This window comes from Scomber scombrus, chromosome 5 (assembly GCF_963691925.1).
Source record: "Scomber scombrus chromosome 5, fScoSco1.1, whole genome shotgun sequence".
In the NCBI taxonomy this organism is placed as follows: Eukaryota; Metazoa; Chordata; class Actinopteri; order Scombriformes; family Scombridae; genus Scomber; species Scomber scombrus.
In genome coordinates this window covers 20,228,367-20,256,288 of record NC_084974.1, presented here as the reverse complement: position 1 = coordinate 20,256,288, position 27,922 = coordinate 20,228,367, and the positions used below count along the sequence as shown (strand labels likewise).

At 42.6% G+C, this 27,922-nt stretch overlaps 1 protein-coding gene across 2 annotated transcripts in view; it reads right to left on the bottom strand.

Moving 5' to 3' along the window:
* nbeab (neurobeachin b) overlaps positions 1-27,922 on the bottom strand; it is a 212,246-nt gene that overhangs the window by 147,673 nt on the left and 36,651 nt on the right. For both annotated transcript variants that reach the window (XM_062419729.1, XM_062419730.1), the window contains exons 2-5: positions 11,841-12,072; positions 10,232-10,332; positions 9,908-10,003; positions 2,982-3,103 (exon numbers count right to left, since the gene is read on the bottom strand). In XM_062419729.1, the coding sequence (XP_062275713.1) occupies positions 2,982-3,103; positions 9,908-10,003; positions 10,232-10,332; positions 11,841-12,072 (551 nt within the window). The remainder of the gene's footprint in view (positions 1-2,981; positions 3,104-9,907; positions 10,004-10,231; positions 10,333-11,840; positions 12,073-27,922) is intronic.

Here is a 27,922-nt window from a genome sequence, read left to right as displayed (position 1 = left end):
TTAGACGGGGTTGCATAGCGGTTGGAGAGGCTTAGTTGAGGTGGTGAGGCAGTCCTATCCAAGTATCTCTTGCGACCGCAGACCACCACTTCAGCCCAGAATGACTGATGGTTGCGTGTCAAGTGGGAGGAAAGCTGTGGACAGGTGGAGGGATCCCACAGAATTGTGTCCTGGATGGTTACAATGATCTGTTGGCCTGCCCAGAAGCCACATCCATGAAGCAGAACAGAAGAGTCTTTCTTCTGCAGTTCATCAGAAAGCCGCCAAATATCCTCCTTAAGGTCAGTGATCTTTTTTGTTTTGCTTTGATTTTTTTTTGGGGGGGATTCTTGCTTACTGGAGTAGCACATAGTCCTCACAGGGCATAGTTTGCATAGTTGAGTCAGTGAAAAAAAATTAGCCTGACCAAGCAAGTAGCTGGAGACAGTAGCCACATTGTAATGCAGCTGAATTTCTTCCCACACTGCTCACGGGCGTATGGTTTCTTCTACAAAGACAGTGTTCTGAAGGATGCTTCTCCAAGTTAGGGTCCTTCAGTGTTCATCATTCAGAGGGTTTTTCACCATGAGCCAAATTACATGCAGAGGTCACCTCCTCTCGAAGACCAAAAAGGAAACAAAGCAGTTTCACATTAAAAATAAGTGTTTCTCTGATGCTGTTCAGCAGAAAAAAGCAAAAAATACAGATGAAAAGTGACGCATCTTCAATCTGATCCTTTCATTATGATTTTCTTGAATCCGCAGATAAAATATACATACAGTGTTTCCCACGAATCAGATTCTTTTTGTGGTGGTAGCTGACGGGGGAATTTTTTTTTCCAAATGTGTCTATGTAGAGATGAATGGGATATTATTGTTATGATTCTAGCTTCTAATTGCTAAAATGCTGCAGTAAAAGACAAACAAATAGAAACATGCTCATTTTAAACAACATTTGTGGCCATTTGAGAATAGATTTTACAAGGTGCACCTGAATGCACTTCTGAGCATTGATTCGACTAAAGTCCCATGTTCTTACAGTCTATGGTCTGTGCTTTTTAGCGATGTAGACGCACAATCAATCTTTAAGTGTTTCAGTTTTTAAGTGGAATGCGACTGTGCCTGTCAACTGTAGATTGCTTGACATGACTGCAGGGTAAAAGATCAGAGAGAGAGCTCAGAGGAGGCTGTTTATGTGCAGCAGGACGAGAATGAATCAGTGCAGGTGCTTCTGCATCTGTTTGGGAGTATATAAGAGAGAGAGCGTAATAGCAGGGTGCACAGCTCCAAAAGTTGAGAATCAATTTATGGCTGGCAAAGTTTTACTGTGGTGAGCTGCCACAAATAAATGAATGTATGGGAAGCCCTGATATAATGTCAGCAGCACTGAGGAAATGTCAGATGTATACAGTATGAGCAGAGTCTGTACAATCAAATCCTGAACACGCACAAACAGCCTTTAAACACTGCACTACTTCTGTATTGTTTCTCTGCTTGGACTGAACATCATTTTCACTGCTAAAATCTACTCACTATACTTCCAAAACTTTAGGTCTATAGCTGTCTCCCATTTTCAAAGCCCCCCATCACCACCACCCACTGGGATCATCTAAAACAAACAGGCCTCTTTGTCCGGACAGATAAAGAGAGCATCGGCTTTTATACTGTGGGGGGTACATGCAGGACTAGAAATATAGAGCCCCACACCTAGCTACCATCGTGCCAGCCAAGATGCTCTCGATAAGCCGGCTTGTGATTATACATGAGGTGAAAAGCTGCAACCTTGGTCTGCTTCTGAAGATACATTCTTTTTTTGTTGTCTACATACCCTGCCACTGAGCTCAGAGGCCCTCAGAGCAATGCATAAACAGGATTAGCTCGGCATATCTCACCTTTTTCGTGACTCTATCTGTAAGGATTCGCTGCGACATGAATACCAAAAATTTAGCTTAGCCAATATTTATTTCTCTCTTTTTCATGTTACACTTCAGAGAAACACAGAGCAAGTCCTTCCACGGTGAGAAGATTATTTCATTCAAGCTGTGTGATCTAGCCAAAGCAATGGCAGCCAGCAGATGATTAACAGTGCACTAACTGTCATCCCTGACCAATACGTATGAACAGTCCCTGTCAGCCAACTCTACCTTTTCATCTTTCATATCTCTTTCATTCCCTTCCACAGCTCTTTTATATGTCTCATTGTATTCTGTGATTTTCTCCCTGACTATCACCGCACATTTAGGTAAGTGATTTTAGCATTAATTACCCCCAAAAGCCCTACAAGAGCTGGTGTGCGGGCCTTATGTGGCAGATATTCAAATCTAAATGAACACCATCACGGTGCCTCCCACTGCAGCAGTCCATCTCTGCAACAGCCAGTACCAGCCACTGTATTTCATGCTTCCATGAGTTTTAATCTCAGTAATCTCACCTAATTCCCTCTTTCTCTATTATAATACATGATATTATCTGGGAAAAAATGAGGGCTCTTTCACAAACCACATTACATAAGTGTTGAGTTGCCATTGTGTGAAAAATAATGTCCGTAAAACTGTTTTAACCTTGAAAAACAACTTCCAGTCATAATCCGCTTAGATGAGGAAATCACTGTAGGTCACAGAGTATCAGACACCATACTGCGTTGTCAATAAAGCTGCTGGTAACTTTGCAGTTCTGTAGATCATTTGAATACATAGGATGTGATGTTATGATCCCTTGTGTCCCTCTGCACTAAACTAATGAAATTTGCTGTTGTGTGCAAATAGTGATACTGAGTCGCTCCACCATTGAGGTTTTCAAATAGGCACTTTTTATCATTAACATGGAAAATGATAGGATTTCTAATGCATGGCTACAGCAATTAGATTGATGAAAAACATGAAAGTGTATGTTTCCCCTCCTCTGTGTCATAATGTGAACTTAATGCAACTGTGAGAAAACTAGCAGTGTATTGACAACATTGGAAACACGGAGCACAAATGTATGTAATTGATGTGCACTCACCAGTAGAGATATGGTTTGTCCTTGTCAACATTGATGTTGTTCAAGGGATCCATTCTGAACCAGGTGTTAAATGTAAACCCATTCTGATAAGGCCACTTGGCAATAGGAGGTAAAGCAATGGCCTGGGGGCAGAAAAAAGATGGCAAAAAACACATCATGTAGGTTAAAAGCACCTTGTTTAAAAATCTGTCGCACTGCCTCTGATAACAGTTCCAAGTTAGGGTTATAAGATTAAGCTATGAAGAAATCAATTTAGTCAGAGCACAAAACTTTAGGTTATTTACATAACCCCGGTTCTCTGAGTAATATGAGTGAGATGTCTCACTATGGGATGCACGCCTCGCTGCAGCCCTCAGAAGCATTTATCTCATTACGCCAATCCTGATTGGCTGGTGAACGTGTCCGTCCGCCACAGGTAGTCCCACCTACCTTAAATAGCTCATGCGGACGGCACCACCCTCATTCAAGATAAGCACCTCTTCTCACTCGCCCAAGCAAGAAGGGTAGTCTGGTGAGACATCTCACTCATATTACTCAGAGAACCGGGGTTATGTAAATAACCTAAAGTTCTCTTTCATAATATTTCGTTCGATGTCTCACTATGGGATATGGTTGCTCCCGTATTGCCAGACAAGCTTATCGAGCGTCCACCAACCCACAGGGAAAAGGTACTCTGTTCCAATCAGGACAGCAAAACCGCGCGTGCCACGCACGGAGCGGAGACGTCCAGCATATAAAAACGGACAAAAGTGAGAGGCGAGGACCAACTCGCTGCAGCACAGATGTCCTGAACAGAAACTCCCCTGAATAAGGCCCAGGATGCGGCCAAGCCCCGAGTCGAGTGCGCCCGCAGACCCGCAGGTGTCTGCAAACCCTGACTCGTATAAGCCAAAGCAATCGCCTCCACGACCCAGTGGGACAGGCGCTGCTTTGTGACAGGTTTCCCCTTATGAGGATTAGCCCAGGAGACAAACAGCTGATCGCTCCTCCTGAAACCCTTAGTCCTGTCCATGTAAGTGCGCACCACACGGACTGGACACAACGCATGTGACCGCTGCTCTCCAGGCGAGGCAGCAAAGGCCACAAGGTCAATAGGAGAACATGAGCCCACTACCTTAGGCACAAAGGCCGGGTTGGGCTTCAAAATCATCCTCACATCCCCCGGGAAAAGCTGAGTGCATGATGGATGCACCGAAAGCGCATGGATGTCACTAACCCGTTTAGCCGAAGCCAGAGCCAGTAACAACACTGTCTTGAGAGACAGGTGTTTCAAGCCTGCTCCCCCCAGCGGCTCAAAAGGTGGACCCTTGAGCCCCTCCAGAACCACAGCCAGATCCCATGGTGGCACCAGCGGTCTGGACACGGGGAGAAGCCTGCGCGCTCCCTTCATAAAACGGCAAACCAGCGGGTGCTGGCTCGCTGTTTGTTTCCCAAACCCCACGTGACAGGCGGCTATAGCTGCCAAGTACACTTTAACTGTGGAGAAGGCTTTTCGTTTGTCAATCAGGTCCTGTAAGAATGACAATATCACACCTACTGGACACTGAAAAGGAACGTGGCCATTTCTGTGACACCAGTCCTCAAACACTCTCCACTTACAGTCATACAGAGACCTAGTGGAAGAGGCTCGAGCACTTTGTATAGTGGAAATCACACGCTGTGGGAGTCCCACAGCTGACAAATAGAACCACTCAGGGGCCAAACCCACAGCGCCAGGCGTTCTGGGTGCGGGTGGAAAAACGTCCCCCCCCCCTGTGATAACAGGTCCCTGCGCAGCGGGAGCTGCCAAGGTTGCGCGCACAGCAACCGATATATCTCCGCCAGCCAATGCATTGCAGGCCAATGCGGAGCTATCAGAATCAGCGCGTGGCCGTGGTCCCTCACTCTGGACAGAGTGGGGGGTATCAGGGCCAGGGGAGGGAACGCGTAAAGAAGCTCGTGCGGCCAGACGTGCGCTAGTGCGTCTATGCCGAGGGGAGCATCAAGGTTGCGCAGAGAGTAAAACAGCGCGCACTGCGCGTTTCCTCTTGACGCGAACAGATCCACCGCGGCCCGACCATAACGGGCCCATATCTGTTCCACAATCTCTGGGTGCAGAGTCCACTCCCCGTATACCGGCGCGCCCCTGGACAACAGGTCCGCGCCCGTGTTCAGAGCTCCCGGGACGTGCGTCGCCCTCAGGGAGAGGAGACGACCGCAGCTCCACAGGATCAGTCTGCGTGCCAGCATGTGCAACTGACGAGAGCGCAACCCCCCTTGGCGGTTGATGTACGCTACCGTCGTCGTATTGTCCGTCCTCACCAGGACATGATGGCCCATGAGAGACGGAAGGAAGTGTTTCAGGGAGAGGAACACCGCTGAAAGTTCCAGAAAATTTATGTGAGACCGCTGGAGGTCCACACTCCAGCGGCCCCTCACTGACCGGCCCTCGTGAATTCCGCCCCACCCTGTCAGGCTGGCGTCCGTAGTGACCACCTTCCTGGACAGGACAGAGCCCATGGGCACCCCGCGGGTCAGAAACGACGGGGCTCGCCAGTGGCGCAGTGCCCTGACGCACCCCGGCGTAACCAACACTCTCCGTGCGCCATGACGCATGGGATCCAGCCCGCATGAGGCCACCCAGAGCTGGAATTCCCTCATGTGGAGGCGACCGAGACGAACCACGAGAATGGCTGACGCCATCAGTCCGAGTAATCGAAGACACAATCTGAATTGAACAGATTTGCCTAGATGGAAAAGCGCGAGACATGCTCTGAAAGCTCTCACTCGCTCCGCCGAGAGGCGCGCCGTGAAAATCACCGAGTCCAGGGATAATCCCTGTGTCGGGCACAGCATGCTCTTTTCCGCGTTTATCACAAAACCCAGGTCTAATAGGTGCCGTGTGAGAATAGGGCGAATACCACTCCCCCCCCGTTTTGGGACCAGAAAGTACCTGGAGTAAAAACCGCTCTGATACTGTGCGGGAGGAACGACACAGATTGCTCCTTTGTTTAACAGTGAGAGGATTTCCTCTTGCAAAACACGAGCTGACTCTCCCTGAGCCTGGGAGTGTATTATGCCGGCGAATCGAGGGGGAACAGCGGCAAACTGCAGCCTGTAACCCCTCAAAATCGTCTTCAACACCCAGGGCGAAGCTGCGAGCGCAGCCCACCTCTGCCACCTGCGGCAGAGAGGTGAGACGCGCTGCAGCTCTTCCACCATGAGAGGTCCCAACCGCGGTGCGGTGGTGCCCTCTCGTGGTGGAAAACTGACATGGCCTCTGGGCGGTGCTGTGCACTTTGGCCCGGGAGGACAACGCAGTGACGGGGACCTCACTGCCCTCACCCCGGGAAAAGCCGCGGCTTTCCCCGGGGGTGGGACAGCAGGTGCCGCCACTGCGCTGTTTATTTTTATAGTTTTGGCTTTTATTAGCTGCGCCCTCGGCACTCGGCCCGGATGCGACAGCGGGACACATTTTATTTTCTTTATGAAAACTTGTGTGTGTGTGCGTGCTTGTGGACATGGGAGAGGGGCAACCGCTGAACCCTCTGCCGTCAGACGTCCGTCTCTCCCGGTCTGCTCTGGCACGGTCCGTGGCAGCCGGGAGATGGGGGCGTGGGGGGTCCCGGAGTGCACGCTCGGAAGCCAAACAGGTGGAGCTGGAGAACGGGGAACTTCCAGCTGCATCACCGGTGACGAGAGGGGCGGTCAGGCCGCTCTCTTTTTCTTCCTGGCCTGGTGGCTGGTAGCTTGCGCGGGCTGTGCCGGCGGAGCTGTAGCTGGGGCCGAGGGCTTCTTGAACCAGCCGGGCCGACCGGGCACGGGCGGCAGGGCGGGCTGAGGCTTCGGATGTTTCGGTATTTTGAACTGCGAAACCTGGGAAGCAGCCTGCGCGAAGGATTTACGCTGCGCAGGTGGAGAGGGAGCTGGGGGCTTGCGAGGGAGGCAGAGCTTGAGAGCTTCGTCTTCCTTCTTTTTGGCTTCACACCGTTGTTGCATCGATGCTAGGGCGGAACCAAAAATCCCCTCCGGGACAATGGGCATGTCCAGGACGTCGTCCTTCTCTCTGTCTGACAGGCTGGCGAGGTTGAGCCACCGCGCTCGCTCCTGCAGAACCATGGTCCCCATCGCTCTTCCCGTGGCCTGGACCGCGCAGCGTTGGACACGGAGACACAGGTCGGTGATGACCGGTATCTCCTCCCACGCAGCTGAGTCCTGAGTTTGCACAACATCCTCGCACAACTCAGCCTGGTAAGCCGTGAGCAGCGAGAGGACATTGAGCGCTCTGGCCGAGAGCGCCGCCGCCTTGTACGCTTTCTCAGTCAGGGCTGACTGAAAACGGTCGGACTTGGACGGCAGGCTGGGGCTCCGGGAGGACACCGCTGACAGCTGGGGGTGAAGGTGAGCTGCAAAAAGTGGCTCTATCGGAGGCATGCGGAGCAGACCCAGGCTCTCCATCGCCTCATAGTCGAGGGACGAGGCCCCGGGAACCGGGCTCCGGCTGCTGTAGGGGCGGTCTATCCATGAGCGCGCCACCTCCTCCAGCAGCTCCGGGAAGACGGGGAGAAGTTGCTTCGTCGCGCTCTTGGCCAAGGGCAATTTCTTCCCCTCGTAGCGTGATCTGGTGGTCTCAGCTACGACAGCGGGCCAGGGGATGCCCAGCCGGGCAGCAGCGCGTTTGCACACGTCGAGCATGTCCGAGCTGGGGGAGGGAGAAGCTGGTGTGCTACTCTCGTCTCCATCCCGAGAGTCGACGGAAGCCGCGGGCTTTGCAGCCCGAGCCGGCGTGATGAAGATGTCATCCTCTTCTTCATCCTCTGATATGAGGAGATCCAAGGCGCCATCATCATCTTCCCCATAGTCCAAATCCAGGACGTCTTCCTCCAGCGGGGGAACCGCGGCTAGCACGAGCTGGGAGCCCCAGCTGGCGCTAGCCTCCGGTGTCGCCACCGCAGCGACCCCCACCTCCTCTCCGCCCTCGACGGCGGCGCCGTCGGAAGAGAGATAGGGGTCATGTCCAGACAGGCTAGCCTGGCGGGCTAGTCGTCTGCGGAGACTCTTGATGGTGAACACCGCACAGTGTTGACACGAGCCGGGGACCTCGATAGCCGCCAGGGCGTGTTCCAGCCCAAGACAGCACGAGCAGACCTGGTGTGGATCCATGCTCGATATCTTATTCCCGCAGCGACAGAGTCTGGCTCCGGAGTCTCCGTGCCCTCTGGTGTGAGGGGTTTTAGCCTCCATTCCGTGCGAGCTGGTGTGCAGGCAGGGAGCCGAGGCAGTTAGCTGGTGTGCTAACCGTGAAGAAGCCGAGAATTAGCTGGTGTGCTAATGCCCGGTGCTCGAGTAGTCGTGGTGGGGCGTCGAGAGCAGTGCTGACCAAGCCGTGGAGGGCAGGAAAGCACTGAGTTCGATCTGGTGTGACCGACGAAGCAGAAAAAATGTCCTAAGCTAGTAGCGCCCAGCGACAGAAGCTAAATAAGATCCGTCTATGGACAGTTAAGCTAGCTAGCCCTGGACGCGAGATATGCTCCGAGTGAGAAGAGGTGTTTGAATGAGGGTGGTGCCGTCCGCATGAGCTATTTAAGGTAGGTGGGACTACCTGTGGCGGACGGACACGTTCACCAGCCAATCAGGATTGGCGTAATGAGATAAATGCTTCTGAGGGCTGCAGCGAGGCGTGCATCCCATAGTGAGACATCGAACGAAATATTATGAAAGAGAACCATGGTGTTTAAAATGACTGACTTCTATGGATCTAATATAGATAAGCTGAGATTTCATGCCACTTTTTCACAGAATGCTTACTGCAAATATTTAATATAAATGTATAGATTTTTTGCTAAGGTCACATAAACGCCTATCTTTTAGTAGATTTGTCACTATATAAAGTAAAATAGCACACAGGGAATTGCAAATATGTGGTGTCCTCCAAGATGTTGCTGGCTAACTGACTGCACTTTAATTCCTGCTCATGCTGAATATTTTATGATGGCAAGTGTCCAGCCACTTTGAAATGAATCCAGCCTTTATTCCCCGTCCTATCTGCATGTGGGTAAAGTTGCTATTAATCTCTAAGATTTGATGGAGAGACTTGTTTAAAACAACTTTTTAATCATCACTGAAAATTAAGAAGGTATTTAATAAAATCGCTGTGAGGATTTATTTACTTGCTTTAATCAACATGCTTTGGCATGATGCTAAATGTGCAGAGAAAGCTTTCAGCCTTGCTAAGTGTAACAGTTAATTAGAATAAGGTAATGAACTGTATACCCCACTAGTTCTGTCTTATAACAGGCTGCATATCTCTCTACCTACAATATTTACTATACTTTATCACTGCTTTCTCTCAATATATTAGCTGTAAACTGCACACATTACATTTACTTGCACTACAATGTCTATCTTTCTTACACTGAGTAGATACTTCACATTAAAACTTTAAACACTATCAATAATTAGAACTCTGTTTATGCACCCAGTATCTGTATAGCTGAATCCACAAGCATGTAAAGGCCAGTTAAAAACCTGTTTTCTTGGAGTTGTCAAAAATTCTTACTGTAAGATCATAAATCCTAAAATGAAGTCAGGTTGTATTAGAGTGGGTCCATCAACAAAGTTAATGATAATACCCATCAGACAATAACCATTTTGCTGAAATCAACATTGCTTTTCACAATTATCTCATGACATAAAACTGTACGGAGCCAAGCACATGTTCAGGTAAACATTTTGAAAATGAGTTACTTTTAAGCTTTTGGCTATTATTATTAACATAGTATGTGTCATCTATAACATCTATTAGTATTGTGTAACATATCTTACTTTGTTAAATTGTGCATTTGATTGATCAATAATCCACTTATAACTGCTGGGCATGGTTTAAAATTCATGCTATTTGAATTTAAAGATTAAAAATTGCAGGATGGAAATAAGTGAATGCTTACTGCTGCACTGCGACCAGGAAAGTTGAAGAAAGCATCTGGGCCGTGTCTCTGGGGCATCTGATTCAGCACCGACAACATTTTGACTGCGTGCCTCGGCTGCACAGGTGGTAAAGATGAAAGAGAAGTTACTACACAGTCAAGGCTATCTCTCAGACTGTTTTGACTGCAGATAGTCAATACACTGTCTGTTGGCTCATTCGCTCATTCTGCAGTTTGTCAATTACAGAACAACCCCCAAACAGATCAGCGTAATGGCTCTCTAGGGGCAACTCAAGTGACACACTTGTGTCTAACACACTGCATCTGGTCCCTGATATCACTTACCCAGACGCTGCCTTCCCCTCGTAGCATGCTAAAAAGAATCTTCAGTTCCTTCACTGTGATGCTGTAGCTGGCCAGCACTCCCAACATGTCCACCAGCAAGTCTTTAAAGGCAAGATAGAAAACATGTATCACCAAATACACACACACACACACACACACACACACACACACACACACACACACACACACACACACACACACACACACACACAAACAAACAAACAAGAGGAGAACAAGAAGAGAAATTATAATCATCAGCTGCAGCTGCATTTCAGAAACATTAAAATGCATCCACATGTATTCATATGCATCAACTCCCTAGATAAAAAGTAACAGTGTTTCTTTGGTTTAACTTCATTCTCACTAAGTGCATTGTCTGTGAAATGATCTTGCATTCATCACACAGACACTTCCACTGCAATTACATGGGAACTGACTTGTAAATCAAAGTGATGTCTAAATGGTACATTGTTTAACTCACAGGCATAGGAACACCACAGGGAATATGCATTTTGTTTTCATCAGCTGAAACATAATTTATAAGCTACACAAGGTATGGATGTAATTTGCACTGTGCAAAATACCGAAGTGATACTGACTTCCAGAGACAACAACACTGTGACATGAATACAGATTTGAGGGGCTCATTCCCTGACGGCTTGTAAGTATTGAAAAAAACAAGAATAAAAACTGGATAGTGGTCCCTGCTGTGACTGCTTCATAAACCCCCCTCATGTATAAAGACTGGGGAGGCATGGGGATGATGAATATATACACAAATTACTTCATCAAATCAAGTCATTCATCTATGAGATATTGTACTGTGCTAATGACCACAGTAGTACTGGTCAAGGGCAAATTTTTGACTTGATTGTGGTGCAACACAAAAGTTGAAGCAGCAAATGAGTTTACTATTCAACACTACACAAATATTCTGGATCCAATATACAATAGTGTGATATATTTGCAAATCAAAGACCTCCTTAAAGAGATACGTACAAGCAATTAAAAAGGACTGTTTGAATTCAATGTGAATGAATATTTTTCTTTCAAGTGTCACTGTGACTTTTATTAATAACTGATGTATCAAAGAATTGTTTGAACTTTTACTAAGAAATGAAAGTGGTTAAATTACAAAGCACACTCCAAACATTCCTAACTTATTCATCTTTTATTGCTTCTACCTTCTCAATATGTTTGAAGGAGGTCTTAAATTCACTGCTGCCTTCCTACAGTTTCTTTCTCCTTTTGCATGATTTTTTTTTTTTTTACATTATTACCACACAGAAAAAAGCCACCCAAGCAAAGTTCTGAAAGTTCTTTTTTGTCGACTTCTGATGTGGAGTTTTGTGGAAAATACACCTAGACTTCTGAAAAGGCTTGCAGATGGAAATGAGCTTTTTTCACCCACAATCTGTATGGCAACTTTGTGCATCTATTCAAAATGCAGATCTATTAAAAGATACAGAGATAATGTTTTGTTGCCTGACAGAGAGCTGAAACACAAGAGGGCATAACCCATGCTTATGCGCTGGACATTAACATAATAACAATCAATATGAAAATGAATGTACGACCTCTGCTATTTAGCAGTAAAAGACCTGCTCACCTGCAATCATGTCATCAACTGAGCTCATTTCGAGCAGCACCTGCTGGATGAGGCCCACCTCCGTGCTCGTCTGCAGGTTTCGCACACTCTTCCGAAGGATGGCGGTGAACATGCTCCAGATTTCAGCCTGGCAGGTGAAGTCACAGTGCTCCAGCAGCTCCACCAGGCAGCCGATACTCTCTGCATCCTGAATAATGAAGTTTGTCTCCAGATCAAACTCCCCACTCACCAACTGCAGAATAAGATGGGACAGATAGAGAAGGAGAGACAAGGAGCTGATTTGATCAATGTTGTTTAAATTGAAATAAAGAGAGTAAATTACAGTAATGTTCTTGCATTGAGCAACATAGATTAAATGTTAAACTTTCACACAGAGCAGTACAGTTTAACCAAGCTTTCCACCCTGCTCTTGATCAGTTTTATCTTCTCTCTGAGGTGAAATTAACCGAGAGCGCACTTTCACATATTTTCCAGGTCACTGCTCAGATGTTAAAGAGCTGGCCAACACTGGAAGAGGAGAATGAAGATCTCTTTCCTTCTAAAAGGTTTTGATCAGAATTTAAGTACCCGTGAAAGGAAAAAAAAAAAAGACTGGCATTTAATGAAAAGCGAAGGGGAAGGGACTCCCCTGTTGTCCCTTTAGAGTCACAAATGATCATTACTATTAAGAAAGTAGAAAACAACAATCAATAGTGCAGTTCTTCAAGTTCAACAAGCATGAAATGAGTCCACTATAGAAGTGCTCAGTATATATGGAGAGCACTGACAACAACTTGCTGGTGGGCATCAAAGCAAGCAAGTGGAAAATAGGCCTAGATACCCAGTGCACATTACTGTGATTGACAGGTAATAGGTAGGTGAGATCAAAAGCAGCCTAAAGTAGCAGACAGAGCCATAAAAAAGCCACAATAACTGGCATTCACAGCTTGAAAACTCATGGGGTTGCAGTTATATACAGTGTGAGTCATCTCAGTGGTCAAAATGTGGAGACGATTCCTATAAAGCTGAGCAAGCTTTGCAACAAATCTGTCCTCTAATTACAGTCTCTATGTTTACTGCTATGGAAAATTAACAGACTGGCAGCGAGCTCGTTATCAGGATGCAGACAATACTTAATGCCAAACTGCCCGCTCCTCCTACCACCTGCACTATACCACCATGCATGTCCTGATGCAGAATGCCAAACAAATTATGTTGCTTCATCCTTCTGTTGGGTGAAACATGCTGCATCTGGTGGCCAAATCTAATTGTGTAGTTAATATAATATTTTGCAGTATATAAGTAATTTGGTAGCAAAACTCCAATCATGCCCAAAAGATTCATTCATTCATACAAAATGGATATTTATACACATAGGCTTATATTAAATCCTGCACATCACAAGTTTTGCTGCAAATGCTGCATGTGGAGAAAACCATATTTTATCAAATGATGTGCTCATCCAACCTTAGCACATCAATTAAGCAATTAATTAAAAACTATATTCATATGAATAAAAGTCAAATATGACTTTCAATGAATGGAATTATATTAACCATATGAAATATCAGAGAGAACAAAAATCTAATAAGGGAGTCTGTACAGCACCTGTTAAGCTCCCTTAAGCATTAAGATCATTAATGAATTCCAGTGAAGGTGCAAATGTCTCGCTATCAAAGATGAATATGTTTAAGTACCAAATGTGCAGCACTGTGAGACGAGAAAGTTTTTCATGATCTCTTTAATGTCACAACAAGGACATTCTGCACAAGCTGCATAAGAAAGGAAAATTGTGAATTTATAAATCAGCAGTAACACTGTGTTTAGTTACTGTATGTTTCCCTACTAACACAATGTGTTTATATGGTACTCACTTTGTGCCAATAAATGAATCAATAACATAGAATGAGATCATTTTATGGATCCAGAGGCTGTCAAAGGTTGTTCATCTGAAGAGGTCAACATTTTAATTTTGAAGCCTTCATCGTGGTTAGCACACAACACACTACAAAGAACAGTTAAATAAAATAGATGTTCGTCAGCAGACAAAAGGGCACATCAACTAATACTGCATGGAAGGAGGTAGAAAGAGGTCTAGACTAAACCTCATGATTCTTCAGTGCTGTTGTCATTAATAACACTGTTCACAGCATTCACAGTCACACCACAGTCCTGAGAAGTGGTAGAACTGCACATTTGGATCCCCACAATAATTTTCATCCATTATTCTGCAAGAGGTAAATTAAGACAAAATACATTAAGATAAAATCACTGATTACGCACTTAACACACAAAGAGATGAGCTTCTCTAAACCACACAAAACCAATCAAAGCAGAGTTTGAATACCACTTAATTTCAGCGATATAAACCCTATAATCAATGCTAAAAGTAAATGACCAAATGCTTTGAATGCAGAGGCAAATTATCGCACACTGTTAACATACTACAATGTTAAAAACTATTTTAACTTAGTTAAAGCAACCTTAGATTCATCATGTCATGAAGAGATAATGTTACATGGATTCTAACAGTTTGCAAAATATACTTTGTTTTATTACTTTGTTTTAATTACTTAGCTGAAAACACGTTTAAGAGAAAATGTCTGAGGGCCTCATGATGGTGAGTAGTTAAGACCCCTACCATGTATTAGGATTGCAATGTTCAAAACCAGCTCAAATGGTGACTGAGAAACTTCCTCATCCAAATCTCATCTCTTCCTCATCATTTCCTGTCCACAATTCTACCAAGACCTGTCTAATAGAGGAAAATATCCAATTTACATATACAGTACCAGTCAAAGGTTTGGATACATTTTTGGGAAAGTACGTCCAATCTTTTGACTGGTACTGGTACCAATGATACAAATTTAGCTTAGATTTATTTTGTTTCCTTTGAGAAAACACACACAACAGTCCCAAACTTGACAGGACTGGCCTGAGGAAAATCAAATGAAATGAAACAAAAACTATAAGTGCTGAGGAACTATCCACAACATTTTTTTTTACAGTAAAAACATGGTTTGAATCTCCTCATTAGGACCAAATGGCTGGTCCTTCTGTAGAGATGAAACCTGCCAGAAAGCAACAATCTCTGCAACACTTCATTAAATAGGCCTTATTTGTAGAATGACAAGATATATTCCTCTCCTAAGTGAAAGACACATGGCAGCCTGCCTGGAGTTTACTAAATAACTCTATCCAGAGAGCATTAGACACACATATTGTGTGGTCTAGTGAGACAAAAATGGAGCTATGGCAGTGGCAACATTATCCACAAAGCCATAAAAAAAGGGAGATCTTCAAAGAAAAGCTGCATCACGATGACCTCAGAATTCACCTTCCAGCATGACAATGAGCTTTCAGCACACAGAAAACACAATGCTGCAGTGGCTCCACGACAAGCCTCCAAATGTCTGGTGGCCCAGGCACCAGCTGAGGTCAGGAGGTGAAACTTTTTGAAAATTTGTGGTAAGACCTGAAGATTGCAGTTGTCTGACTGTACCCATCCATCTGACAGGACCAATGAGCATCTGCACAAAGAACACTAGAAATGGCCCAAAAGATGTGTGCTAGGTGTCACTGCTTGAAGATATGCAGTAATCGTTGTAAATTGTCTGAATGTTTAAGTACATCTGATAGTCCTGAGTTTTATGTTAAATAAACTTGCAGCATTGTGTAGAATACAAACAACCCAAATTAGGTCTGCCAAAACCACATATTTTAGTTTTAGTAGTTTCTTAACTATGCAAAGCTTGATGCAATTAAAAAATGTGTCACACTCATCCCTTACACCTCTATTACAATCACCTAATGAGCGCCACAGAGAAGTAGTCTGAGGGTGTAGTAGAGCATCATTTAACACGATACAGTATGCTTTCTCCGACTGCAACGTAATTCTCATGTTTAAAAGGGAACCATGGAGGCAACGAGAGGCACATACAAAACACGAAAGGTGAATATTTCTTCTCTCCAAAAACTCCTCCAATAGAAATGAATGTTTCATTGTATGTCTGACTCCCCACTGGCTCCCCCATACTTATCTAAAATGCCCCAACAGCTGGAAACACTGACAGTGAGAGAATGAGACTATAAGTTCATTTATTTTGTGCTTATCTCTGACTTCGACTCCTGATGTTTTCGAATGATATAACACTGCTAGCCTTGGTCTGTTTACCACAGTTAAACCCGGCAGCAGCTCAGCATGTTGGTGAGGCTCAGCTCCTCTCCTAAATCCTTTCTTATTGACACTCTGAGATCACAGCAGTATCAGCAATCTGCACTACAAAACCGCTGTCACAAGTTTCAGAAATTCAAATGCAAATGAGTAATTTAAAGAAACAGTGGTTAATTTAACACAATATACCACATTTACTGCAGGGCTAATGATCATGTGAAGTGTTCCTTTAATTTTCCTTGTATTGAATTTTTATTTTACTTGATTACTTTTACATCCAGGATTTTGTGAAATGCCATCACTAATACAACTAAAAACTCAATAAATATTAAAAAAGTACATAAAACAGCTGAAATGCAAATTTTGAGTCATCATGGCAGGCCTTGTGATCTTCATGTGTTCACCATGTTGCCATGAATCCGCCTGTGTTGTGCCTTTGCTGTTCACTGCTGTCATTGATCATTCATAAGAATAAAATAAAAAAAACTTCTAAATTCATCACATAATGTGATTTTCACAGCACCTATCGTTGCTTCCATGACTTCCATTATGCAGCCATTATGTATTATGTGTTTTTTTTCTGTATGGGAGCGCAGCTAATTGATGTTTTGATGACAGCAGCCAAAGAGTTCATTCATTCTTGTGTGATAGATGGGACCTGAAGTGTGTTCTTTGTGTGTGGCAGCTCAGCATACATTATGTCTTACCTAACTAATCAATCATGAAGGTATTTATAGCATTGTGTGCCGGATGTATAAAGTAAGTGAAGCCCAGTGAAAAGTTTAAAGCAAGGCTGTAAGCTGAAGCTATTATAGTGAAGTTCACAGTTCAGAGATAGAGCTGATGCAAGCTGAGCTGATGCTACAATATCTGCTGACTACTGTTTTAAAAATGTTTTGCACAGGTAACCCCTGTGAATAAATGTGTTGCACCAGTTTGGACCCAGAGCTTCAGTCTGAAACTGTAATCAGGATTCAGTTTGTGTTAGTAACTCATACATGTCTGCCTTTTTATCTCACAGTAGCATTACATTTCTTCCTCTCAATTCACATCCATCAATGTTATACAATCCACCAGATAAGTGCAGCTTTCTTAAAAAAAATATGAAGTTAAAATGTTAATAAAATAAAATAAAATAAAATATAATATAGCTTAAACATTTGACTGTGACACTTATTTGACACTTACTAACTGGTGATATAACAGAACAGTATTTAAGACCCACTCTTAAGCTTAATGAAGGATATTTTAGCCTTACAGGCTAACTCATGAACAGTTACTGCCCTGTCTACATGAAATATGTAATATTTAAACTTTGAAACATTACGTGTCATATCTTTGTCTATCAACAGGCTGATCCCCTGCAGCAAGTGGCAGAGCTACATCACAGTGAGTGAAGAAGACCACAGCAGCAAAATGGAGTGAATGAAGAGAGAGTGAAGCTTGATGCAGGACTGAAGCAGAACTGTTCTTGAGCTTCTGGGATTTGTAACTTCTAAACTGATGCACAGTGTATGCACTCAGTCCAAAAATGAGATAGTTGACAATGTCCAGGCATGTGAGTGGAAGTAGTGCATCAGGGTCTGTAATACAGTCTTGGGCTGCCAAGTCATATGGATGTGTTGTTTATAAATACAGTTGCTCTGCATTGCAATACAATTTCTACCCGTAGGGCTGCTTTTCTTTCTCTGCTTCTGTCTCTATCTCTTCCCTTCTTTGCACACCCACCCAACTCATACGTATTCACATTATTTCCTTGCAAACACAAACTCAACTGGAATTAAATCCTCTGCCATTTCTTTAAATGTACTATAATTCAACATCAAAGAGGCGAGGAAGTTCTTCAGTGTGAATGCACAGAATTGCAGAGACAGAAAAACACAGGCATACACAACACTTCCAGAAAATCTTTGTCGTATGGCATCCTTGTGTAATGGAGAGAAGCAAATTCAGCAGCCAACAATTCATATTGCATGATGCAAATACAGGTGTGATGGTTCAAATCAGAGTTTTGCAGATGGAGGTAAAACTAACCCATTTCCATGTTCCTTGGGAGGGGGGAGGCAGGGAGGAAGGAGGAAACCTGCTTCCTGCAGCTCTGCCGAATCATATAATTTCAATTAAAAATATCTTCCCCTTGTTATTAAGACACTTGCAAGCTCAGTGAAGCTGTTGGTATATGATTTGCAAGCCAGAGGAAGGAGGGAAGTTCCAGAGGCAACACTACAATGTGAGGCAGGCAGTTAATACTACTATAATTAGGCTAGTATCTATGCAGCCCAACCTGGCAGACCTGTTAGCGTGGTTACACTGGAGTGTAGTGTAGTGAGTGACAGCTTCCTGCACTAAAGGGAAGGCCTTACCATTCATAAACCAGAGATGAAACTCAATTGGCTATGTCTATCAGCCCTGTACACTGATGATGTCAGTCACATTCACATCACCTGGCTGACCTGGAAACAATGAGATCTTGTGATGTTGCAGATAACCCAGCAGAGTGTGCTGTGCCTGGGGAAATGAAAGAAACAATACAGTAAAGTATGAGGCAGAGAATTAAGATAGTTACATCTGAGCCCTTAAGAATCCATCCACTTTCAACCGCTTCTGATTAGGCCAGGGCTGACGGCTCGCCGTCGCCATGGTGACATGCAGCAAAGATTGGACTTGAGACAGTTTCCAAGGACAGCCTACAGTGACCAATGTTGAAAATAAATAGGACTGATGTCCTATTTACGAAGACTGCTGGTGGAGTGCGAGCACTGCAGTGAAGGAGTCTCTTTGGCGCCAATGTGAAGAGCAGGAATGTCCGCCCTGATATATTTGAATTAATGAAATGGGATGTGTTACTGTTCCAAAGATTCATTTGCATAGATTGCCAGATGTGAACAGTAGAGTAGATGTTGAAAAGAGACATTTCCACCCCTTATCTCTAAGTAAATATTGTTGTAACATACCCTTCTCCCCTGTTTCAAAATCCAGTTTTTGCCTCTAAAATCCCCATTTAACTGGGTGATCTAGTGCCCAGACACGACCATCACGATCAGGGATTTCACTGGCTTGATAAAAGTCAAGATACACTCGTCTTAAGTTTGTCTGTTAGGATTGTTATGCACTCAAACCAAAAGGCTAGAGGCGAGTGTTCAAGTTCTAGGAACACTAATGTCTCTGGATCTGTGTGATGCATTCATGTTCTAGCATAAAGCTGTAACGTATGATGTTCAGTGTTGCTAACAAAACAGCCCTGTATTCACAAGCAGAAGACAAAAAGAAACAATGGACGTCATCAAAACAACGATATAACTTGGTGGCTTATTCCAGAGAAATCACTGGTAATACTTGAAAGCTTAAGACTCCAACTAAACTTGACCATACCACAAACAACAAGAAGTTTAGTTGCAGAAGCAGAACAGCCTGCAGCTGATTTTTAAACCATAAACAGTCAAAGGGATGGAGTCTGATGCAAAAACATGGTATGCCAATGTCAAGAGGAAGAAACAATGGATGGACTATTCTGCAGCCAAGGGCTTAGCAGCACAAGAGGGAGTTTAAAACAAAACACAATATCCTGTCTGTGTATTTGGATTTTCCGACAGCCCCACTCACTTCATGACCACACTACTAAGTATTTTTCAGCAACAATAAAGCAAAGGTCTCTATATGAGCTGTACAAAAAAAAACAACACTTATTTTGTACATGGATTTGTTATTTTTACATGACTTACCCTTTTTTATTGGAATTTGATCTTTTTTTTAGATTGCCTTTATTTTCAGATCCACGGTGACGTGGTAATACAAAAACAACAGAGTGCCAGTTCGCCTGAGAATCATTTGCATTTACTTAGTTTTCAGTCTGTCATCACACTGTAAATGCCAAAGCAAATGACTTGAAAAGGAAGATGTAGGAATGCAAACAACAGCAAACATTGAGACTAAATGGCATTGCCACTCTGGGGAACCTTTTCTGAAGAGTTGATTCAGAAGTATACCCAGGGCCATTCTTTCTTTACTTTAAAAATGTCACAAAAAGAAACAAATAAATAAATAAAAGGTCAAGCCAGTTAAGAGATAGGATGGTGGAAAACTGGGGGAGTGTTAAATACGTAACACATCAGCTTATTGCTTCTGTGGTTCCGTCTTAGTTGGATGAATGGCCCTCACATCGATTCTGAACCACACTAATGATCACACTTCAAATGCCCTATCTATCCACTCTGCTTCACTGATGAGTTAAGCACACCACAGAGCTGCATACTGACTGGGAGCCAAAAGAAAATTATTCTTTCTCCCTTTAAAAAAACAATAATCATGTGGAGAGCACAGCGAGAAACCGAGAATGCACAATGAGCCAAGTTAGAAATATTAGCTTCCGTCTTGTTCAGTCACATTCTTCAAAATTACGTTATCAGGACTCGTTGTGTCAATAACGCATTGTGTCGTTTTCATACACTCATAAGAGCTAACTGAAATTTAAAAAAAATAAATTAAAAAAAACTCAGAATAGAGACTGTCATGAGAAAAATGATCAAACTATAGAGAAACAATTGGTGATAGCATTACTGAAAAAAGAAGCAATTTGTTTAAAAAAATATCCAACAATGAAACATTTTTTAAAAAGCCAAATGATTTCAATCAAATATATCTATAAAATAAATGCTTTGTTTTGTTGTTTTACCAACTTCCTCAGAGACAAAGGGCACCATAAAGAAGTGAACAGATTATTTTAGTAAATAATTTGGAGTATAAAGGGACAAAGCACTGAAGATAATGGATTTGAAAATAGGTCGATACCAATAAAATTGTCATCAAGAGGGAGCAATCTGATATCAAGCATTGTATAATGATTCGTGAAAAAATAATATCCTAATAGAGAATGTTATTATAAACTAAAAACATAGAGGGTTTGGGTTAGGGTTAGTTAGTTAGTTAGTTAGTTAGGTTGGGCGGCACGGTGGTGCAGTGTTTAACACTGTCGCCTCACAGCAAGAGGGTTCTGGGTTCGAACACGCCAGCCAGCTGGGGCCCTTCTGTGTGGAGTTAGCATGTTCTCCCTGTGCCTGCATGGGTTCTCTCCAGGTACTCCGGCTACCTCCCACAGACCAAAAACATGCAGGCTAGGTTGATTGGAGACTCTAAATTGTCCATAGTTGTGAATGTGTGCGTGAATGGTTGTTTGTCTAATAATCTACGTAAGCCCTGTGATGGAATGGGGACCTGTCCAGGCCAGGGTGTACCCTGCCTCTCACCCAATGACAGCTGGGATTGGCTCCAGCTCCCCCCGCAACCCTCTACAGGGGATCAGCGTTTTGGAAAATGAATGAATGAATAAAAACATAGAGCTGTATCAGGAGTTGAGGTTTTTCTACTGATTTAGTATCATCTGCATATAATTAAACAGAAAAAATGTTAAGGAGATCAATATAGAAAACAGAAATGGTCCCAGAGTAGAACTTTGAGTTACGCCTTTTTGCCAAAGAGTAACACCTTGTTTTCTGTATTGATGATAAAACTATAAAAAATGCATGTTGGGAAAGGCCAACAGCATGGAGATTATCTGAAAGACAATAAATGAAATGCTTTAGCCCAACCAAGAAGTCAAATAAATATTGCTCTTGAGAAATGAGCATTATCACAAGCAGAAAATACATCATTAGTGAATTTAGAAGAACAAAAAAAAAATTGAAATTCAGATAGGATATTTTTACTATTAAAAATACTGTGATAATTGATTGTTAATACATTTTTAAATACTACATCTGTTGGTCTGCTTGTTTAGTCCTTAATGTATAATCAGAAGCAAAATGTTAGTTTAGGCTACCAGACCTTTCAAAATCGCTGTAATTGTTGTGCTGTACACTTAACAAGATATTTTCTTTTCCCAAACTGTTGTTATGTTGACGTTAGGGTGCACAAGGAAAGATTATTCCAGTTGCAGAGATCCAAGACTGGTGCAAAATACTGCAATATTTAACAAAAAACATGCAAGAAATCATTGGGGGTGTGTGAGTCTCTTTCCCCACCACACGTTTCTGGTTGCACTCATTAAGATACTGCTCATCTCACATCTTCAACTCATCTCCAAGGTGCTCCAGCTATCTTGGTTCTTGGCTGCAATAAAATAAAACCAAACATGTTTGAAAGATTCCTTCTGTATGGAGATTGTATGTTCTCCACATGCCTATGTGGGTTCTCTCCAGGTACTCTGGCTTCCTCCCACAGACCAAAAACATGCAGCTTAGGTTAATTGGTCGCTCTAACTTCAAACTTAACGAAACATTATGATGGGCATGAGCACTTATTCCATTATTCTGTATCTACATGCTTTAAATGCTGTAAGTATGATCATATCATGTTTGTATTAATTATACTAGAGAAACTGAGAAAAAAAGACAGATAACTCTCAGGCAATATTGTCAATTGGCAATAAGGTTTACTTGAGTTTGAAAATAACAGATGAGAAAAGTGAGACAGAGAAAGTGTTCAGGACTTGCAATGCTACCAGACTCTGAAGTGCTCTGACAGTAACAAAGGACCATAGCGTGTGCCTGAAATGCTTCATAGAGTGGAACACTTCCTCATTTTCTACTTAATCCAGGCTCATATTTGCATAGCCACCATCACACAACTGTGTGAAAACTGAATCAATCTGACAGCCAAAAATGTAACAGCAGCCTTGTAGCTTCTGACTGACAGCACACAAACTTATCTCTGATTTCATGCTACAACTTGCTGATTAAACACAGCCAGAATATGTTGATAATCAGCATGAACAGCTTTATCCAGAAGTTAGAACCAAACTTTTGTCACCTTGCTACAGTCTGTAAAGTAGATGTTTATGTCATAACGGACTACAGAGTACATGATTGAGTTGCTCTACCATGTGCAGTCAGTGTGTGGATCCACAGTAAGTCTATATTTGACATCAATACATCTGGCAGCAGTTGAGCATTATAACACATTTGCCAGAAAGAAAGGAAGCAGTTAAAATGAATGCAAGGAAGCATAGAAGCATCAAAGACAACAACAATTAAGGTGTCAAGTAAACTAACCTTTGAGGCCAACATCTCATGACTGCTGCCACTGTGTCTAAAATTCTGAGGTGAGAATAACAACAGCATTTATTTACAGGATCTTAATGGGATTGTTGACTGTTTGAATGCATTTAAAGAAAGATTAGCATAAACCTGATGAGAATGTGACCTGAATAAATCCCTAACTCCCTGCATGACACCAAACCATGATAAAGACATCAGCAGGTTTGGTGTATTGTTTGTGGAAACATTTCTAAAGATTTAAAGATTACAAAGCTATAGTCAACTAAATGCCTCCAGCATACAAATGTCCCCAGGAAATGGAAGATGAAAGGTGCCTCATAATGATTCAGTATACCATGGAATTCACCACAGAGGATTTTTGAAAAATCTTAACAGTTAATGGAGTCATGCTGTGTTCCTTCCTTTCTCCTAATTTCATTTGGAATTACACAAATGTATCACCTGTCTGTAATTATCTGTTTGTCAGTTTAGTGATAACTTTGTTTTCTCACATTCTGATAATTGGCTGGGCTTAGCGTGGTGTGACTATATTAGTAAACAAAGTTGACACACTATGAAAATTCTAGTTATTGTTTACATTTTTGCTGCTTGCGTAAAGTAACAATGTAAGATAAAAGACTCAATTTTCAGACATAATCGTTTTGTTTAATTGCATATTTCCCAGCACAGGTGTTTGAAATGAGTTTAAACATAAATTGTCTAACTGTACTGTGTAGTCTATGTAACCCAAATCATCATAATATTAATTCTAGCAGTCTATTTAAACCAATGTAAACGGATTTTCACACTGCTAATTGTTACTAAATTGCTTTTCATGTGTCAACATATTTCACATTCAGGTCACCAATTTGAATCTGTAGCAATTTCAGTGTTGTTCTTAATTACTTCAATATATATCAACCGATATATAAATTTAAATAACAAATGAAGCTGCTGAATACCTTTAAAAGCTTCTTCACTACAGATATTGAGCAATTACCTCATTCGGTGCAATAAAATGTGTAAAAAAAAAACCAACCATTTTAAGTTAAAAAATCTCAGATTAAAGCTGCTACCCTTTTGAATCATTGCAGTGATATCAGCAGAGAACTTTGATATTAAATCAGAGTTTATAAGATATATATCATGAGGTGTGGCTGTGTCCGGATAGCACACATTGATGTTTGTGATAAAAAAATGTCAAAGCTGTAAATCTTTTTACAACCAGATGGGATCAGGCTTTACTGTCAGGCCACCAAACTCTAATAATGCACCTCCAATAGAGGTTAGACAAGCGGTCTGTGTCTCTAAAAACATTTAAAGGCGCAGTTTGTAGAATTTGTACAGCAGCATTTAGTGGAACAGACTTGGCAGAAATGAAATATAATATTCATAAATTGTGTTTTCATTAGATTAAAATGAGCCATTTATATCTACATAGGGAGTGGGTTCACTTCCATGGAGTCAACCATGTTGCACCACCATGTTTTGTATAGTAGCCTAGAATGGACAAACTAAACACTGGCTGTTTCGTAGCCACTGTAGGTTCTCCACGATTGAAAGTGGATGGGGAGAGGAAGGGGATCCAGTTGGTTGCAATCAGCAACCTCACTGCTAGATGCCACTTACTCCTACACACTGGTCCTTTAAGAGAAAAGGCATTCATCTCTAGAGTTACACTGAATATGTATGTGTATACTGTATGTGCATGAATGTACATGTTATTATCATTATTATTCATAGGAGCAATACAGTTTTGGGTTTGAGTAAATACTGAACTACTTAAAAGTGTTCTCTGTTGTAGCAGTCACTGTAGCTCTGTAACAACCAGGCTCATGTCTGCATCAGTTTCAAGTAGAAAGTCAAGGTCACAGTGGAAAATATTTTTCAGTGACTATATTTCACTCCAAATAACAGGGTTAGTCTGGGTTAATTGGAGCGTAACAGATACACTTGAAGGCACAATTGGTGCAGGTTTTGCAGTAGTGTAGTCTAGCAAGGTTTCAGGACTGTGTTATGGTCCTGGAACACCCCCCCCCCCCCCTCCTCCTCCGCCAAAACCAAAAGTACATTAATAAGTTATAGTAGTAATACAAAATCTAATATTCTGAGTGATCTTCTAATGAAAGCCAATGGGCATTAAACATGAGGGGTACAGAAAAAAGAAGTCTCAAGTGACAACAATCACAACAAAAAGATTTTTTGAAATGGCTAAAAGAGAAGTTAATAGTTCAACTTTTTTGTCCTTTTTTTGTTATTGCTTCACTAGGAAGATGATCACATGAGCCCTGGTTTTAATCAGTTAATAGTAGCCAACTTTGCAAATAACTATCGTTCGGGTAATGTTGAGATAAGACACTAAGACAATCAATAACATGGTTCTTCCACTTCTCAAGTGTGACATCCCATCTTTGCTCCATCAGCTGATTAGGAGAACTACTAATATCCAACAGCACAGGGAGGATTTAATCAAATCCAGACTTTTAGAGTGAACTGTTGTGAACTGTTCTGCAGTCTGACCAAAGATTAAGAGGCTGAGGGAAGACAGCTCCACTGTGTGCGTTTGTGTGTGAAGTGGAAATTGTGCTGGCAGAGAGTAACATGAGCCAATATGTTTACTGAGTGGATTGAGGTTATCATTAAAAGTGCAGCTTAGGGCAGACACGGCAGATCAACAGCAGTCATATAGAGCTCACTGTTGCTGAGACTTGGAACTCGTCAGCCCGGCAGGCTAAGCCTCTGGCAGCATTCAGACTAAAAGGCATGGCACAGGGACACACTGTGAAGAAAAGAGCAAATGAAAGAGGTGGCAATGCTGCAGTACGGAGAACAAAACACTAGTTAGGGAGAGTGCAGCAACGAGTGGGAGAGAGTGTGCGTGAAAGAGATGCTAGCAGAGAGATTTCAGAGGTCATACGGACAAAACGGAACCAAAACAACATAATCATTTCATTTGTATACACATGTATTCCACTCATTTAATTCAGGGTCAAAATCATGCATTTATCTAAAGGGAGTTTATTAGACTAAATTAAAAGCTACAAGAAGACAAAGAGAACAGAAAACCTGAGTAGAGGTTTGATTGCAGGAGATTTAGTGAAGCAACAAGCCAAGACAGAGCCGACATACACACATTTTAAACATAAATAAGAAAGACTTTGTGTTAAATATGTATTTTTAGTGTAGGAAAGCAGAGATAAATCACATAGATAAGGGCCAGGCACAGTTGACAGAGGACAGAGGCCGGTGCATCTCCTCATCTGATCTGTGCACAGCAGAGTGACCGTGTCCCACCATGCATCACTGCCACCTCATATATCTAATCTCATCTTGATCCTGGCAGTGTACAGCTGTATTAAATGTCCTGTTCTCCTGTCCCTGCCACGACATCAGTGAACTGTGTCATTTCATTTCTAACATGTTCTCTTATAATAGCCAATCTATCCGCCACATCTGGGAAATAAATAAACTAAAATATCGAAGTGAAAGAACAAACATCAGACCAAGTAGCAGTTAACATTAATGGTTTCAATGACGAGAAAACATGCCTTGCATCTTGATCTCTCACTCTGCAAACAATACAAACACTAAAAATAGTTATTCATCAATATCTTGAACGAAATGTCGGCCTTATTTTTCTCAAGACTTCCACCACACTCTGACATGGAACAGCTGCTAAAATTATTTCAATCACAGAGAAAATGATATCAAATCAGCAGTCCCTAAGGAAATACTAAGAAAGCTATCTGTGATTAATTTAAGAGGAAGTCAATAGGTGATCACACAGAAAGAGCGCAGCAGCACAGAAACATGACCTGAACAAGACTCGAGGCTAATGGCTTCTCGTCGTCCCGTGGATGGTATAAAAATGTGTTTGGGATGAACAGAGATCTTTTCCGGGACACCTCTGTGACGAAATTATTTTAAATGATCACTTAGAAAATAACCAACTGAACTGAGTGCTGACTACCACGGAGCACATCTTCTCATGCTGTTACTATAGTTACTATCACAGGCTGGCTCATCAGTACAAGACCTGAAATGTTCCCCACAGTACCGGACCACGGAGCTGCCTTGGTTACCACATCACCCCAGTAACTCAATCACGTCACACCCACCAAGAGTCAAGAAGATCACTGTTTAACTGTTGTGTGAGCGGCTCAAGTGATGGGACAAAACTTATTCCCTCAGGCTTGAAATAAACAATGATGTGCTCAGACATTTAGAGACATAAGACAGATGTTTAGAATATAGTGGCTATAAAGAATAGACTACTACAGGAATCCATACCATATTTACCACATTGGTCTATATATAAGAGAGAAATATGTCTGGAAAAGTGTGGTTGTCTTACACTTGAGGTAATGTTTACATCTGATTTTCTTTTTGAATGGATAAAGTAGCGGTGAAAAACTGACTCTGACTATGCAGAGCGTTGCATTATGGGTTGTTTGTAACCTTAATGTTGCTATGGTGCCTTAAAGTCTGTTTATAGTGAGTGTGTTAGTGTCAGTATCCTTGCATGTTCATTGACACCTGCTGGACATTTTTTGTGTGTTGCAACCATGTGCTTTTGTTTGTTTTGGGTAATGACTCCGCCCTCACCTGTCATGCTTCCATGTGGTCATTGTCGGCCATTTTGTGCTCACCTGTACTCCGTTAACTCCTAATGATTAGGCCTACTTATTCTGTGCTCTGTCAGCCCCAGTTTGTCAGATTGTCCCAGTCTTTTGTTCTGAGCACATCTACCGTTGTTACCTGCTTTTCCTGTCTGCCAACCTGCTTGTTTGTACTCTGCCTGTGAACCTGGTTTTTGGATTTTGCCTGCTGATTTGGATTATCTGCCTGTTTGGACTGCTTATTTGGACCTGACCCTTGCCTGCCTCTAGACCACTCTT